We start from the raw sequence: 18,789 nt of genomic DNA, 5'->3' as shown, positions 1-18,789 counted from the left end.
ATGTAATAGTCTGGTTTTTTAAAAATATTTCCATGACCGGACCATCTAGCATCCTCGGGGTGCTAGGCACTGTATTCAGAGGGCTAGACAGCTTCTACCCTGGAAGCTGGCAGTCTTAATAAACAAGAAGGGCAAAGATAGGATGGGACTCACAGGATGAAATGCTTTGGCCAAACTCATGCAGTAGTTCAGTGGCAAAGCTAGAAGTAGGCCAAGGTCTCCAGACTTCCCCATCCAGTGGCTTATCCACTGAGTCCAATGATACTGGAGGTACTGCCAAGATGTACATTTCAGGGCCAAGTTTTAGCAGAGGCAATGGTGTGAGCGCACGTACATCCACGTTTTCATGCACAAAGGCAGGATTTTTCTTGCACCATGGTGAGTGTAGGTGTGCACTTTGCTTTTAGAAAACACGGCTCCTTATATGCAATAATTGGATACTTTGAGCTTCTCATTTCTCGATGTCTAAGTCCCTCGTGGGTCTCTCATTCCAACAGTGTGAGTTCAGTATTCTTCTCTCTTGAACTGAGCATTTTTTAACCTTGCCCGGATTGAGTCACTTGACACAGCCTCATGGCAAATGGAAAAATGGGGCTGAACTTACCAAAGACTGAAACTTCACCCAGCTCCTTACTGGGTTTAACAAGGCAGCTGGGAGTCAGAGAGTCTAACACCAGTAGGAGCATCAGCTCATCAAATTGGACCTAGAATATATCTCAGCAGGCCACCAGCGCCACCCAGCACCCTCACAGTAACCCCAACAAGCAAAATTACACCCACATATTACGCGGGCCACAGTTACTCTGTGTTCATGCAGCATTTGGCACACACCCTCCCGTTCTGGTCAGGGTTTCTATGAAGTGTTATAGGCCCTGTAATAAATAATAATTCTTTTCCTATGTGTACTGAATTTCTAATTATTGCGATCTTGAGTTACCCCCTTGTGACCAACTTCCAGGCTGTGTACCCTCTTTTCTTTACCATCCTGTTAAATACTTAGTGAAAACCTAGCTCTGTATCAACCCCTGAATTTTCCCTCACACTTTAAAGGGTGATGGGTTGAAAAACATATAGCTCAGTGCAAGACGAATGGTAGTAAAGAATACTTTTCCTGTCTAAGTGCAACCACAGAAAGTTTTAACTGTGGACTCTATATGGCAGCTTTTCGTATAATGAAAAGGCATGAGCTACAGGCATATCTCTTTGTACCATGATCTCATCAGATTTCACACAATAAGCTGGGTTGGGTGAGTGTCATAGGTGGATGGGAATCCTCAAATAAGCACATAAGAACGGCCATTCTGGGTCAGACCAAAGGTCCATCTAGCCCAGTATCCTGTCTACCAACAGTGGCCAGTGCCCCAGAGGGAGAGAACAGAGCAGAGAATCTTCAAGCAATCCCTCTCCTGTCCCCCATTCCCAGCTGCTGACAGAGGCTGGGGACAGCATTCCTACCATCCTGACTAATAGCCATTGATGGATCTAACCTCCATGAATTTATCTAGTTCTTTCTTGAACCCTGTTAAAGTCCTGGTCTTCACAACATCCTCTGGCAAGGAGTTCCATAGGTTGAAAAACTTACTTTTGTTTGTTTTATACCTGCTACTTATTAATTTCATTTGATGACCTCTAGTTCTTATGTTATGGGAACAAATAAATTACTTTTCCTTATTCACTTTTTCCACATCAGTCATGATTTTATAGACCCTATCATATCCCCCCTTAGTCTCCTCTTTTCTAAGCTGAAAAGTCCTAGTCTTTTTAATCTCTCCTTATATGGGACCCATTCCTAACCCCTAATCATTTGTGTTGCCCTTTTCTGAATCTTTTCCAACGCCAATATATCTTTTTTTGAGATGAGGCGACCACATCTGTAAAAAGTATTGAAGATATGGGAGTACCTTGGTTTTAGATAGAGGCAATAAGATGTTCTTTGTCTTATTCTCTGTCCCTTCTTTAATGATTCCTAAAATTCTGTTTTCTTTTTTGACTGCAGCTGCACACTGAGTGGATGTTTTCAGAGAACTATCCACAATGACTCCAAGATCTCTCTCTTGAGTCGTTATAGCTAAATTAGTCCCCATCATATTGTATGTATAGCTGAGATTAGTTTTTTCAAATGTGCATTACGTTACATTTATCAACATTAAAATTAATTTGCCTTTTTTTTGCCCAATCACTTAGTTTGATGAGATATTTTTAAAGCTCTTCACAATCTGCTTTGGTTTTAACTATCTTGAGCAGGTTAGTATCATCTGCACATTTTGCCACCTCACTGTTTACCCCTTTCTCCAGATTATGTATAAATAGGTTGAATAGGATGTGTCCCAAGACGGACCCTTGGGGGATACCACTAGTTACCTCTCTCCACTCGGAAAACTTACTATTTATTCCTACCCTTTGTTTCCTGTCTATTAACCAGTTATCAATCTATGAGAGGACCCTCCCTCTTCTCTTGACAAATTACTTTAACTAAGAGCCTTTGATGAGGGACCCTGTCAGAGGCTTTCTGGAAATCTAAGTACACTATATCCACTGGATCCCCCTTGTCCACATGTTTGTTGACCCCCTCAAAGAACTCTAGTATGGCATGATGTCCCTTTGCAGAACCCATGTTGACTTTTCCCCAACAAATTATGTTCATCTATGTGTCTGACAATTTTATTCTTTACTGTAGTTTCAACTAATTTGCCCAGTATTGGCGTTAGACTTAGCTGTCTGTAATTGCCAGGATCACCTGTAGAGCCCTTTTAAAATATTGGCATCCCATTAGCTATCTTCCAGTCATTAAGTACAGAAGCTGATTTAAAGGACAGGTTACAAACCACAGTTAATAGTTCTGCAATTTCACTAATGCCTGATTGTTGCAGGAAGTAGTGTCGATGATTTAATGGATTGCATTCTTTCCTCTGAGTTAATACTGAACAAATGCACTGTTGGTGGGGCTGTTTTAGATTGTGTAAACCCAAAGTCCTGATGAGTGTAGTTGTTATACATCTTGTAGCATTTCTCAAAGAATTAACTCTGCCGTCTTAGCCAAATAGCAGCTCAGGTAATTTCATTCTTTCTACCTATCATTCTTCCTGCTGTTCCAAGTAGCTGTAGTATATTGAGTTTCCTAGCCTACATTGTTGTTCTATGTTGAACTGTTGATACTGATGTTACATTACACCCAAGAGCTGGCTGTATTTCAGCAGCGGGTGTATGATTTCTCTCTGTAGCATAGTTTGTATATCAATTTAATATTTGTAAAACATTTAGGATTCTTTAGGGGTAAACCACTGTATAAACATGCCCTTAACACATCTACTTGCAGTATTCTCAGTAGACTTTTCCTGTAGGAATTAGGAATTTCAGTAAGCATGCTAAGTTTCAAAAATGATGCTGCCTTTGTGGGGTGGGCTTTTTTTTGTTTGTTTGGGGTTTTTTGGGTCCAACAGAACAAATTTAAAATGTAAAATTCATTGGTAATAGGAGAGATTCACTTACTTCATTCTCCCTTTGAAAAAATAACGGTATAATTCAGTGTCGGCGAGCATTCCAAAAGTCAGCATTTTTCAAAGATTAGCATTACTAGACCATTTCCTCACAGCTGATTTCAAGTGTGGGGGAAGGAGAACATAAAATGATTTTTCTTAGCTACAGCCTTCGCCCCCCACTCCCATACACCTTCTTTTGATCATAAAAAACAATTTATGTGCAGCCTGACCAACTATGTAGAGCCCCCTGTAGGTGATTCTTGCAAAATTTGAGACTAGCTTTAATGTATATTAGGTTTGTTTACGGGTTATGTTACCACAGCCTTGCACTTAAAGACAACAGCGATCTCGAAGACAGGACCAATCGTCACTTGGAGAGACAGTGCCACCCTGAAATGAAGAAATAGTTCATGCCAATTCTAATCTTGCTATGGCTAGACCCAGAGCCGGCCCAAGCTACGGGCTGACCGGGCTACCGCCGGGGGCGCCGTGTGGGGCTACCGGACCGGGCGGGGGCGGGGCTGCGCATGTGCCGGGGCCCGGGGCGCACAAATGGCTCAGGCCGGCCCTGGCTAGACCAGAAGTGCCTAAACCAGGGATGGAAAACCAGGAATGGTGGGTGGAAAATGAGTGGCCCTCCTTCATTTCAGTGGGCCGCAGCAGCCCCTGGCCAACTGGGGCTCTACCTGCATCCCACAGTCTCCCTGTCTTCCCCCACATGCGACTCTTGCGCACTGGGGCATTGGAGCCCAACCCTTCCTACTCCTCCCTCCCAGCACTTCCAGAGCATCACAAATCACCTGAGTCATGCTCCATCCCCACTCCTCTCCCTTCCTTCCAGATCTTGAGCAGCTGTGAACAGCTGATTTGGAACATTCCAGCTCTGGGAGGGAGGGGTCAGAGTGGGGCCAGCATGTGAATCAGCAGATTTGTGGTGCTCAGAAAGTCCTGGGAGGGAGGGGGAGAAGTAAGAAGTGTGGGGCTCTGGTGCCTCAGTGTGCAAGAGGCGGGTGGGAGAAGGGAGCGGACAGGAGATCTGTGGGCTGCAGGTAGAGCCCCAGTGGGCTGTGGCCAGGGAAAAGCACATGTGCTCTGCCTAAGTAGAAGATCTCTCTTGAACAAACCCTCTGTATCTTCATTTAGATACAGTGTCTTCAATTAAATGTAATTACTTCCCTCTTTAATCAGTGGCTGCTTCTATTAAATGTATCTTCTGTCCCCTGTGGCTTGCAGGATAGAGGTGTGACTACTGCAAGAGGCCAAACACTAATCAAAGGCAGCTTCTAACGAAGATACAAATGAATTGCATCTAGGTCAGATGAAAGCATCTTCCAGGAGTCCATGCCTTTCAAACTGGGCTCATAATAAACATGTTACATTTCTAAATTACTCTAAGCAGCTGCATCATCTAGCAGCCCACAGGAATATGTTTATTGTATTTGAAAGGTTTCTATGAGGCTGCCATGGGAGCTTTGATGTCCATGTTGATCTCACATTATCTCAGTGAGCTACATTCATCCCTACTGTAGCTGCATTTAAACTAGTGCAACGCGTCTTCCATCTTAAAATGGTTTCATTTTATGTGACGCTTGAAAAGACTATGTGCTTGCATATACAGACAGATCTTGGAAGTAGATATTTTAAAATATTTAATTACAGACACATAGGATTATGATTTATTATTATGGCCACTGGTGGGCTGAGATCTCTGACTATAGCCTCCTGTCTCATCTTGTGCTATGATCGCAAGGTCTTTGGGAGCAGGGCCTGCCCTCTAGTTCTGTGTTTGTTCGGCACCCTGTCCACGGGGGTCCTGATCCGTGACTACTCACATACAAATCCATTATGATAATAAGAAGAAACTGAGTTTTACTTGGTGAAGAAGTGCAGTCAGCTGCACCCCCAACATCTGTTTTAAACTGGCCAAGCCATTGGATAGCAGCATGTGTCCGTCCCCCACCCCCCCACACACACACACACAGACTCTAGTACAAGGGAGCTTTCGGGTGTGTCTACACAACAAAGTGATTTCAGAATAACGGTTGTTATTCTGAAATAACTATGCGAGCGTCTACATAGCAATTGCATTATTTCGAAATAATTTTGAAATAAGGGACAGCTTATTCTGACTTCTGTAAGACTCATTCTACGAAGAATGCCTACTCCGAAATAGCTATTTCAAAATAAGGTGTGTTTAGATGCTTCACTGATGCTATTTTGAAATAGCCCCTCACCAGGGCCATTCTAAGTTATTCCTCCTGGGGCTCTACATTGAGATAGCACGTCTACATTAGGGAAGCCTGCCTCGGAGGCTTCCCTACAGTGTATTTTGAGGCTTTCCTACAGTGTAGACGTGCTATTTTGAAATAAGCTATTTCGGAATAACTATTCCAGAATAGCTTATTCCGAAATAACTGTACAGTGTAGACGTAGCCTTCCTGTCCTGATGTGCAGTCACTCATTCCAAGAAAGAAAGAAACCCAAACAAGCGGAAATGGACTGAGACATTGTAACAAAAACCTGTGGGCTCTGATAAATGTCACCCGCTGGAGTGTTTCGTTTAGCAGCCTAGTTTGTAACAGTTTCCTTGACTTGCTCAGTACTGCACCAGTTGGGGGCCCATCTTGCATAAGCAAGTGCAGTCAATTTCATCCAGCCAATCCTTGATCCCTGTTCTGCCGCTCTTTGCCAAATCTGCTTTGGATCTGCCCATTTTGTTCCTGGCTATGACTCTCTTTCTATGACTCAGCTTGCTCCTTTTTCTTGCTACTGATTCACAACAGTTCTCGTGACTTCACTGATGACATCCTTGATTCTTGCTTAGCTTAGATCACCTTCATTTGCCTGCCATGTTCTCCTGTGACTCCTCACTACAAGTCTATCCCCATTCTAGTTCTCATGCCTCTTCTGTTTAGCTCTCTTTACAGAAGTGCTGTTCTCTCCTAAAGCACCAAATAAAGGCCAGTAAATCAGATCATTGTAGAATTTCATTCCAAACCAATTCCTGAACTTGAGCTTGTGGTATGATCAATACTTAATTTTTGTCTGGACTTGCCACAGCTGAGCCCCGGGACCTTGGGGTTTGCCACATCAGACATGAAAGTAAAAAACTGAGCCCTAATTGTTTGACCTCTATCAATACAAATTAAGCACTAGGTATGATATTGTAACAAACTGCATTATAATATCTTAGTTTTAAAAAAAGCCCTCTTTGCTTTTGAATTATTTGACACCTGTGGACATTGCTCCTGTCTCTGTTACCCTCGTTATCCCATGCTTCCTCCCTTCCTGGTTTGTTTGTTTATTTTGGTACACACACTGGTTTTAAATTAGACCAGAATTTCTCCAGGGCATGGACTTTTCTGATCAGGACTATGCTGTTTCTGTATCTTCAAATCATGTTAGCCATGGTTTGATGTGCAAAATCCATTGTCTTCTCACCATGTTTTGGATTTGTCCCTCACAGATCATTTTCCGGAAAATCAGCGATGTCAAGAAGGAAGAAGAAGAGCGTCTGCGCCAGAAGAACGAAGTGACCCTGAGCATCCCTGTGGACCACCCGGTGAGGAAGCTCTTTCAGAAGTTCAAGCAGCAGAAGGAGATGCGGAATCAAGGCACCACGCACATCGACCCCGAGAGGAACCAGCTTCAAGTAGAGAGCCGGCCCATGCAGAATGGGGCTGCCGTCACCGGCACAAGTGTGGTCACTGTGTCTCAGATCACGCCCATCCAAACATCCCTGGCTTACGTGAAAACCAGCGAGCCACTCAAGCAGAACAACAGGGATGCAATGGAGCTGAAGCCAAATGGCAACACTGAAAAATGTCTCAAAGTGAACAGCCCCATCAGGATGAAAAACGGGAATGGGAAAGGATGGCTTCGGCTAAAGAACAATATGGGAGCCCAAGAGGAGAAAAAGGAAGACTGGAATAATGTCACAAAGGCTGAGTCAATGGGGTTGTTGTCCGATGACCCCAAGTGCAACGACTCGGAGAGCAGCGTAACTAAAAATCCATTGAGGAAAACAGACTCTTGTGACAGTGGAATAACAAAAAGTGACCTTCGTTTGGATAAAGCTGGTGAGACTCGCAGCCCCCTGGAACACAGCCCTATCCAAGCTGACGCAAAACACCCCTTTTACCCCATCCCTGAGCAGGCCTTACAAACCACGCTACAGGAAGTCAAACACGAACTCAAAGAGGATATCCAGTTGTTAAGCAGCAGGATGACTGCCCTGGAGAAACAGGTGGCAGAGATTTTAAAAATATTGTCTGAAAAGAACACATCCCAGACCTCTTCCCCCAAGACACATTTATCGCCCCAATTGCCCCCCCAAATACCTTGTCAAGATATTTTTAGTGTTTCAAGGCCTGCATCACCTGAATCAGAAAAAGATGAAATCCACTTTTAACATATACCTATGTATATATATGTATACAGTATTTATGCAATTGTGTATATATACCTGTATACATATATATGTGTGTGTATACAGTAAATATATATATATATAAATATATATATATATATTTTCACTTGCATCCAATATGACTTGAACACAACAAGGATTTTGATATGTAAATATTGCATGTCCAGCTGGATTCTGGCCTGCCAAAGAAAACAATTATTAACATAGATATTGCTTGTATAATATGCAGTTGACTGCATGCACACTTTACATTTATTTATAATCTCTATTATGTAATAAAAGGATTACTTTTGTTTAACCAAGGCAATGTTACTATTTAAAGCATCAGGGTCCATCCTGCCAATATTGCCATGACAGGTTTGATCTCAGGGGGTATGTCTACACTACCCCGCTAGTTCGAACTAGCGGGGTAATGTAGGCATACCGCACTTGCTAATGAAGCCCGGGATTTGAATTTCCCGGGCTTCATTAGCATAAGCGGGGAGCCGCCATTTTTAAATCCCCGCTGCTTCGAACCCCGTGTAGCGCGGCTACACGGGGCTCGAACTAGGTAGTTCGGACTAGGGTCCTATTCCGAACTACCGGTACTCCTCGTGAAACGAGGTGTACCGGTAGTTCGGAATAGGCACCCTAGTCCGAACTACCTAGTTCGAGCCCCGTGTAGCCGCGCTACACGGGGTTCGAAGCAGCGGGGATTTAAAAATGGCGGCTCCCCGCTTATGCTAATGAAGCCCGGGAAATTCAAATCCCGGGCTTCATTAGCAAGTGCGGTATGCATACATTACCCTCCTAGTTCGAACTAGGAGGGTAGTGTAGACATACCCAGGCTGGGTAATTGAGCATTTCTTTTCTCATTGTCCTCTCTGCTGAGTTAAACAGTAGATTAACATGAGGCCAAGGGCACGCTCAGTCTTCTCTTAGTATCATTTCCTGGTATGGTTCCATTGGGGTATAATGTATACTTGGTGATCAATGTGTATTTCCCATGAAGGAAGTGAAGGATTCAGCTGAATTGAAAGGGACAGCAGGTGATGGTCTGAAATGTTGGAAATTATCATTGGGGGTGTTCTGCATGCAATGCATTTGATCTCTGCTCCCCTCCTCTCTCACCATGATACATAAGACACAATAATAATGAATGATTATGTACAAAATAACAAAACATCTCACATCCACGCCCTGTATGTCTTTTTGGGTGTGGGAGGACAGAATTCATTCACATACTTCTGGCCGGGCTGTGAGAATAGCAAGAGGTGGGTTCTTGTAGCAGTACCGGGTCTGGGTCTGTGTACACTGCAGTTAAACACCCATAGCTGGCTCATGCCAGCTGACTCAGGCTTGCAGGGTGCAGGCTATGGGGCAGTGCAGATGTCTAGGTTCAGGCTGCAGCCCAAGCTCTGAGACTCCTACCTCTCACGCCCTGAAAGCCGAGGCTCCAGTCAATGCCTAGACAGGTACACTGCAATGCAATAGCCCCTTGGCCTGAGCCCCCCAAGAGCCAGAGTCAGCTGCAGGGATGCCCTTAAGATATATGGGGCCCTATGCAGTACTATTAAACTAGTGCCCCATCCCCAGCAACAGCCTGGGAGGAGGGGAATAATGATTTTTTATAGATGCAATTTTTTAATCTTCAGCGACACACCGATGAAATATTTTTCAAGCAAAATTTAAACCTGCATCCTGTCGACTGACACGGTAAATGTAGAAACTGACAGTATATACCTGGGGTTGGCAATTGCCTGTTAAACGGCTTCAATTGCCACTTGCCTGGCTCTTTCCCCGGGTCAGTGTGCTGACCAAGTGGTTCCTGCCATTTCCAGTGCCCAATGCAGCTGCATATTCGGTGTATGGCCCTGGTCAGCTGGCACACCCCAGCAGCAGGTGTCTAATTGCAGTGTTGACACAACCTCAGTGTCTTTATTAGGAACTCCGTTTTTTTAGGGCTCCCCTGAAATTGCTCCCGGCTGAGACATCACTCAGAAGGTCTCAAGTGAAGGGGAGGGAAATCCAGGCTCAACTCTTTCAGGAGGTTGTAGCTAGTAGTGTCCAAAGCCTGACATTAAATGGTTGCATTAGACCCCCACCCACCCACCCACTTATTTTTAAAAGTATGTTGGTAAGCTAAAATTGGCAGTAGGGAGGAAAAAATGATCAGACTGTATGTCCACTAAGGGGGACATTCACTTCGCCCTCATCAAGCCCAGGTAATAGGGCTGTGGGAGGAAGGCATGGGAAAGTGAGAGAGATGAAATCCAGCCCCATCTGGAAACTGGGTGCTTGCTCCAAATGCTATTGAACTTACCCTTGACTACAGAGGACTTTGGATAGGCTGAAGGTGCAGGACTGCAGCCCCTGCACAGCCAGTCACATAGTGAATGGATGTCATTAGATCCTGCAAGCCTTACCAGAGCCCCTCTGGGCCCTCAGTGCTGGCTGATGGGCGACACACCGAGAGCCCACATGCAGTGCGTGCGATTGCCTGGCTTGCAGCAGGATGCTCTTGCATTGCTAGTGTGTGATCTTGGTTGTGAAGGCTGCTTGAACCAGCACTGTGCGCCATGGGTGAACTTGGCCCCGGGTTTTGAAAAGATGCATCTCCCTTACTAGCGAGACTTTGAAATATGTTTGGGCCTGATCCCCTGCTGTCTGAAATTGGCACAGCTCCGCTGACTTTAATAGCGCCAGCCAAACAAATTTACACCAGCTGCAGATCTGGGCAAATGCTGCTTCTGCAGCTGCTTTTTTCAACAAAATACCCATAGGGGGGCTAGAACATGTAGCATTGCTGACCTAGACTAGCACAATGGACCATAATGATTCAAACTCAAACATAATGCGGCCTCTTGTGTCGAAGTCCCACTTTCTAAAAAGTGCCTATAAGCAAATACAAATTTGCACAAGAAGCTTTTATAATCAGTCAGGTAAATTACATCAATTTTCATAATTAGTGTGCATCATTACCAATTAGAAAATCAGCCACTGCTTTTTATCGGGTTAAAAAAAACAGTTCTCCTGAGCAACTGAATCATTTACAGCAGTGGAAGTTGTAAACTTTCATCCCCAGGGCGAACATGCCTCTTAGTATCAAATTGAAATCCATGATTTCAACAAAGCCAAAGACGCCATTGCAGCTGATGTGTCAATTCTCATAGGCGTTTAGGACACAATTTTCTTTCTTTGCTTTTTTCCCCCTCAAGCCTTCTCCTTCAGGAAAGCGTGAGGATGGGGGATAGAGAGATTCCACTTCAACAACAATTAGGGACAGTTATTTCCAAAGCCTGGTGCCTAAGCAGCCCACTATCTTTGCTGAATTACACGCTTCTTTCTGTGGCTGCATTTTTGCTCCTGCTGTTCCACTGCAGGTGCGAATCAGGTGGCTGGAGATACAGGGGGCAGCCCCAGTTCATTTTGTGGGTACATGTTGCACTTGGAGAGAGGCCAGATTTAGGGATTAAATCCCTCATGGGCCCATAGAAGTATGGGGACTACATATACAGCTGGAGCATGTCTTTTTGGGGTACATCTTAAGTGCCAAGCTCTAAAGATTTAACCCCAAGTGTGTGGCTTCAATCCCTGACTAAAATTGATACACAGCAATTAATTTTCTTGGATCCCACTCCAGTGTGCCTAGTTGTTGCACATGTTACAGGAATGGGGTTGGTAAAAGCAATCGTGCTGTGCATTATAGTCTCCTCATCTCCCCTCTCCTGCACTGCAGTGCATCCAATCTGGTTTGGCTGCACAAGCCTGAGTAGCAATTCTGGAAGACCGGGCTACATTTTGGCAGTCTCCTGCCCATTCTGGTGCACAACTCGGCTGTGGCTCCCTGCACTTGAGCACAGAGGCTGAGGCTGGGAGTGGAATACACCAGGTGAAATGTGACTCTGCCAATCGCCAGCCACTTCCACAATGGAGCCAAGGCCCATTGGGTGGAGAGGATATTTACTTGGAAAGAAGGATTCTAATCCCTCCATCCTTCCAGTGAACTGCCCAGTTACTCAGACTGTACAGGGGACAGGACTTTGACATACATGCACATAACTCTCGTTTTATATTAACAGGAAGTTATATGAATAAAACAGGAGGGGGATAGATATGCCTCTGTTATTCTGCAGGAGATATCAGAATGTGTTAGTTAGCCTTAACTGTGAATTTCTTTGTCTTTAAGGGGATTTAGTCCTTTCTCTGTAACTAACATTAACCAGAACTGCATGGCATGTAAGAGGTTGGTTTTTTTGTCTACACTCTTAAATTAGGTGTAACTTCATGCAGCTTCACAATGAGAGAACATGTAACAAAGCTAATCTGACCCTGAAAAAATTTGGAGACAACTGTATCGATTACAGTTCCAGTAAAAGTATACTGGTTAAAAAGGCATACTGGCTAAAAGCTATAAATACTATAAACTAGTAAGAACATACAACATTTTTTCTAGTTTGTGTCAATTCTTGTGCCTATGCTGCTCTTAATCTATGATATTCATGGGTGCTGGAACTAGCAGCACAGGGGCTGTGCCCACATCCCTTGGCTTGAAGTAGTTTCCATCATATACACGATTTACAGTTTGATTCAGTGGCTCTTAGCACCCCCCACTACACAAATTGTTTCAGCACGTCTGATGATAAACCTATATCACTGCAAAGATCCACTGAATCAGATCATATCCTGTATGAGGCAATACATCAAAGCAATACGGAGCCACATTTTCAACAGGCGCGCATTGGCTTTTTCTATAAAACAGTAACTGGGGCATGCAAATTGGATACCCCAGGCCTCGTTTGCAGCACAAAGGTGTGAATGCAGGCACATTGTACAGGTGCAGCTTCTGTGCTTACCTTTTGGAATATTTGGCTCATACATTTTTTGAAGCACTTGACTATACATTAAAATAGCAATGCATTACATGTTGTTTCATGAAGTAGCGACAGGATCATTTTTCTCGTTTTCTAGTCCCCTTGTTCCTTTGTTTGCATGATGTGGCTGATGGTGATATAGAATGGTGTCTTCTCTTTTCATTAAGGAAGCATGAGTATGGTGAACACTGTAAATATCACTCTGATTTTCCAAGCAGAGCAATACAGCGATCTAATGATCCAAATCAAACTAGATTTAAACGTTAAACCTACTTCAATAAGTGCAATAATTAAACAGCACATCCTGGGATGCCTGAATCACCACTCAAGTAGCTATATATACCATTTAGGAAGCATTCAGTTGCATGCATTAAGATTTTTTTTGAGATCTGTGTGAAAGTTCAAATGCTCCATTACATAATAGTTATAGTGATAATTCTTAGCACTTATGGGGCTTTACCTGTTCAAAGCGCTTTACAAATACGTAAGTGGATTTTATTTTCCTGACAAGACACTAATGAGGGAAAAAAATCAAATGCTTTCCAACGTGAATGAAACACCTTTAATATTTTTTTGCATAATATGATTTGAGCAAAACTGTAGAATTACACCAAGTTAAAAACTTTGAGTCATTAACTCGTTGAAGACTGAGTAGCTAAATATTGCTTGACTGTTCTAATTTCTAATTTGCATGAGTTTTCATTGTTACAGAAGATTTGGGATTAGGATCTAACTGATTTACTTGTGTGGCAAAAATGAGTTTTACTGATTTTTCTTCCTGTTAGCGAAGCAAAGCCAATACAACTATAAGAGTTTGATCCTATTCTCATTTAAGTCAATGGCAACCCTTCCACAGGCATCAATGAGAAAGGGTGAGTTCCTGAATGAGAGTGTGGGAGCCAAATTCCAGTCGTAGATACAAATTTGTCCCCAAGTCCCAACTTTGTTGAAAGCAACAGGGTCTAATTGAATTAAACGTCTTTACTACTGGAGAAAATGCACGAGGCTGAAAGAATCCAGCTTAATTTTCAGATCCCAAGTTGAGATTGTAGAATTGGCAGGTGGAAAAATAACATCAAATGCTTTGTAAACTGAGCACAATTGAACTTGAAATCATCAAGATACCATAAATATGGTACCCCATAATTAAAGCTGGTTGGAAAACCAATTTTCCATCCCATGAAAAATGTTGAACAAAGGAATTGGGATGAAAAGACATCGCATTGCCATTTTTCGCAAATTTGGGGTTAATTCAATTGTTTTGTTTGGATAAAGTCATTTTGAAATGAAAAATTGAAATGTTCCATTCCAAAAGTGCTAAAAAGGGGGTCTTTCAACCTTTTAAAAATGATTTTTCCAATTTTTTCCCTAAATGAAATGTTGTCAAAATAGAATTTCGCACACACAAAAATTGCTTTTGTTGAAACAGCATTTTCTACAGGAAAGCTATTTAAGACCAAAAAATTGACCAGTAATGCAAACCATGCCATCTTACAGTTGGTTTTCAGTGCAGAACTGCATCTTGAATGAATAAATACTTCACTATGAATAAATACTTCAGACCGATTTATAGCGCTTCATAATCCTGCTGCCAGGAGACTTTTAATAGCGTCTTTGAGAAATGGGGTATGGGACTCCTCATATAGTGACCCAAATCTGAAAGATAATGAGATGCCCATCTCCCATTCACACTGTGAGCAGAATGCTCTGTATCTTTGAGGATAGGAAAGTGGTAGCTTGTATTTTTCTTGTCTTCTTTGAAACTACCCCAAAATTCTCACTTTCTGGGAGTTCAGGGAAGGGAATAGACTTTTGTCTACATAATTCTGACTGAAAGTAGGGATGTTAGGGTGTAGTCATTTACATGATTAACCGATGAGCCTGGGCTACAGCTGTATCAGAAGCAGCAAGAGGGGAGAGGGAAGGTGGGAGCTGGTTCTTCTAGGGAAACAGCTCTTGCGGAGCCACCTGCTCCCACCGCTACTGCCTCCTATAGAGGCAGCTACACAAGGGGATAGACAGGAGCTAGTGTATGAGGGAGCTGGCTTAAAAGCCAGCTCCCCATGAGCACCGGCTCTCAGGGAGCCACCTGCCCTCTGTGCTGCTGCCTCTCATAGGGAGGCAGCAGCGCAGGGCGGGAGGCAGGCAGGAGATGGTACATGTGGGAAGCTGGCTTTCAAGCCAACTCCCTGCACAGCATCTGCCTTCCTCCCACCCCGTCCCCGCGCTGCTGCCTCTGTATCAGCAACAGAGGCAGCAGTGAGGGGAAAGCGGGAGCCAGTACTCGGAGGAAGCCAGCTTAAAAGCTGGTTCTCTATGAGCACTGGCTCTTGCCTGCCCCCCTTGCATGTAAACATGTAACAGGTAACACGGTTACAAAAATAAACATTTGCTTACATCCCTAACTGAAAGAGCCTGGCCCTTCATCTGTGCCTATGCAGAGCACACTGACTTTGGGTGGGTGCCCTGGTGGTGAAGGGTCTGCAGAAGCTGACCTAGCTGCAGGATTAGGGGCCTGGATTTCCACATACCTTCCACACTTTGTTCTGGGTAATTTTTACATTTATTTGTGGATGCAAATAACAAATGGGATCTAATTGTTTTAATCCGAAAATCTTCCATGCGGATAAGAATGTTTCATACTTGAGCACAAGTTGTTGAGCGGACTGTTGTTGGGCATTTAATAACAAAGGAAACAGTCCACATAACTTCTAGAAGAAACACTGGTTATTTCTTTTAATCAAAGAATATTTTGTTAATAGGGCAGATGCAAAGACAGAACACACAGACACTTGGGGTGTGTCTAGACTACATGGCTCCGTCGATGGAGCCATGTAGATGAGGCAGGATGACAAAGGGAAATAAAGCTGCGATTTAAATAATCGCTGCTTCATTTAAATAAAAATGGCCGCCACGCTGTGCCGATCAGCTGTTTGTCGGCATAGCCCGACAGTCTAGACGGGTATCTGCTGACCCCAGAACCCTTCATTGGCAGATCCTTTATGCCTCGTGAAACAAGGCTTACAGGATCTGCCGACGAAGGGTTCTGGGGTCGGCAGATCCCCGTCTAGACTGCCGCACTGTGCCGACAAACAGCTGATCGGCACAGCATGGTGGCCATTTTGATTTAAATGAAGCGGCTATTATTTAAATCACCGCTTGATTTCCCTTTGTCGAGTAAACTAATCTATATGGCTCCGTCGATGGAGCCATGTAGTTTAGATGTAGCCCTTGAGACCCCTAACGCACGGCAAATCAAATCAATATCCACTGTGTGTGTTCAGCGGTACTGATCAGTTGTTTTGTGTAGTGCAGTGGGACAGTATATTGCAAGCTAGAGTGCATATTCAGACAACATAACTGTTCAGCAAGAGCTCGGTGAGTCTGTGGAAAGCATATCTACCAACTATTGCTGGACCTTCTGATACAACCCAGTGAGGGGTTAAAGACAGGCTACATTAAACACTGGAATAAATTGGCTAGGGAGATTGTGGAATCTCCATTATTAGAGATATTTAAGAGCAGGCTAGATAAACATCTATCAGGGATCTAGACAGTGCTTGGTCCTGCCATGAGGGCAGGTGACTGGACTTGACCTCTCGAGGTCCCTTCCAAGTCTTGTGTTCTATGATTCTACATGTCTACTCAACAACCCTACCCCGCTTCCACTGGGAGGGCCCACATCTACAGACTCAAGCTTACTCTACAGCACAAGAAATAGCAATGTTGACGTTCAGGCGTGAGCTGGACCTTGGGCTTTGAAGCCTGAGGAGAGGGATGTGTCTCAGAGCCTGAGCTGCAGCCCCATCCCAGCTGCGCTTAGCACCTGAGGACAAGCCCCAGGCCCGGACTCTGAAATGCGCCCCTGCAGGTTCTTTTTTCTGTTTTACCCATAGGCTACTAAGTCCCACACAGGTATTTAGGTGCCTCACTCACATTTAAATCTTTCTGTGTGTTATGTGACTAAATACATTGCAGGATCTGGATGGCAGGGCCTCAGTCATGTTTGGAAATGGGATCTAGCCCTCGTCGAGACACAAGTTTTGTAGCAGGGTCACTGTGTCAGATACGGCCGTGATTTGACGGTGCAAGCCTTAGCATGTGTCTATATTTCAGGGCTTAACTCGAAATAAGCTTCGCAACTTGAGCTACGTCAATGGCGTATCTTATTTTGAAATAGCTTATTTCAAAAAAGGGAGCGTCTACACAGCACTTATTTCAAAATAGAGCACTCTTCCTCTAACTTCCCTTACTCCTCATACAATGAGGGTTACAGGAGCTGGAGTAAGAAGTCCTCCAACTTGACAGTATTTTGACACTATTTTGAAATAACTGCCTGCCGTGAAGACACGGTTCAAGTTATTCGGAATAGCGCTAGTGATTTCGAAATAGTGTTGCAGTGTAGATGTACCCTAAGGCTACATCTATACTGGCAGTTTCTTGCGCAAGAACTGTTTTCTGGAAGAGTTCTTGCGCAAAAAGTCTTCCACAAGAGCGCATCTACACTGCCATCTGCTTTTGCGCAAGAGCATCCATGGTAGTGTGGACGCTCTCTCGCGCAAGAAAGCTCTGGTGGCCATTTTAACCATAGGGACTTCTTGCACAAGAAATTCATGTTACCTGTCTGCCCTCTTGTGGAAGAGCTCTTGTGCAAGAGGGCTTATTCCTCGTGGGGAGAGGAATAACTCTTCCGGAAGAAGCCATGTTTTACAACGCTATACTGTAAATTTACTTGCACAAGAACGCACGTGCAGTATAGACAGCAGGCAAGTTTTTGCACAAGAACAGTTGTTCTTGTGCAAGAAGCTGCCAATGTAAACATAGCCTAAGAGTAGACTCAGTTGGATCAAGATAAAGGGGTTCTCTGGTATCCCTTGTTCCTCTTGCTATATGGAAGCACAGTGAGATTGGCATTAACTGTATCCCTACACAGGGACAGTTAAAACAGGGACAGTTAAAACAGTACACAGTAGGCAACGTTTCGGCTCCTGTCTCTGAATATTTGACTTGAAACCTGTGCCATGGTATACCAGTGGCCTCCATCTGTAAAATGGGGTGTTTTATTGTCCTTTGTCAAATGCTTTGGGATCGACAGAGGAAAAGAGAGCTATAGAGGCTGGGTGTTGCTAGACTGACATCTGGGACCGTGTCCAGAGAACAAGCCAGGATACAGACCTAGACTCAAAAGAAGAAATTCCCTTTAATGAGTAAAAATTCCTCACAGTACATGAGGCAATGTGAAGCCCAGGGCCTAGATCCAGAAGAGCCTGAGAGGAACGTAAGAGCTATGGTAGCAATGGCTCACAGGACGTTCAGTGGGCGCCTAGTCATACCAGATGTTAGTGTCAGGCTAAGCTGAGGAAGCTTTTTTAATAGGAAAACTCTGGAAGAAAGTGTTTGCTCAGCAGCTATTTTTACAAATTCTTCCTCCTTTGGAGGAGACTCTTTGTAAACCTGTCAGGCCTGTTCTGCCTGGTGAACCAGTTTTTATGGAACCAAGAGTGAATTTAGGTAAAATAAAATGAACCAGCCCTAAATTTTCCACTCACAAAATGAATGTATACCACCCGGCAAAACTTTCTCCCCTGAGCCCGAATCCAAGAGAATCTCTGTGGTTCTGTCTGGCCCTGGAAGTGAGCAGAACTTCCAGGACAGAAGCTCATGGTCCCCTTTTTGTTTCTTGGAGAGAACGGGGCCTCTAGTTCAGAGCACTTGTGCAGTGGATTGAAGCTAACACATGGAGTTCTCCCATGAGAACAAGGAATTAAGAGAGCGTTGGAGCTAAATAACGGATAACTTACTAGGAAATTGGCTAGATGGAAGCTTTTTCCTGCAGTGCACCATGGAGAGGTGCCATATGTCTGGGAAGACAGTAGGAAAAGTGAGCAGAAAGGGAGAAAGAATCAAGTGAAAAAGAAAGATGTTTATGAAGCAAAGCAGGAAGATCTCAAATCGCTATATTATTATGTCGATGAAAATATTCATAGATTCCAAGAGATCATTGTGATGATCTCTTCTGATCTCCTAT

The 18,789-nt window shown here is 43.9% G+C and overlaps 1 protein-coding gene across 1 annotated transcript in view; it reads left to right on the top strand.

Moving 5' to 3' along the window:
- The window catches only part of KCNH5 (potassium voltage-gated channel subfamily H member 5), a 228,276-nt gene extending 220,004 nt beyond the window's left edge, over positions 1-8,272 (top strand). The window contains exon 11 of the mRNA XM_075926373.2: positions 6,946-8,272. Within this exon, the coding sequence (XP_075782488.2) occupies positions 6,946-7,890 (945 nt within the window). The 3' untranslated portion in view covers positions 7,891-8,272. The remainder of the gene's footprint in view (positions 1-6,945) is intronic.
- The last annotated feature ends 10,517 nt before the right edge of the window (positions 8,273-18,789 follow it).

Source organism: Pelodiscus sinensis, chromosome 5, assembly GCF_052426305.1.
Source record: "Pelodiscus sinensis isolate ZL-2025 chromosome 5, ASM5242630v1, whole genome shotgun sequence".
Classification (NCBI taxonomy): Eukaryota; Metazoa; Chordata; order Testudines; family Trionychidae; genus Pelodiscus; species Pelodiscus sinensis.
Note: the sequence above shows the minus strand (reverse complement) of the source record. Positions and strands in the feature narration are given on the sequence as shown.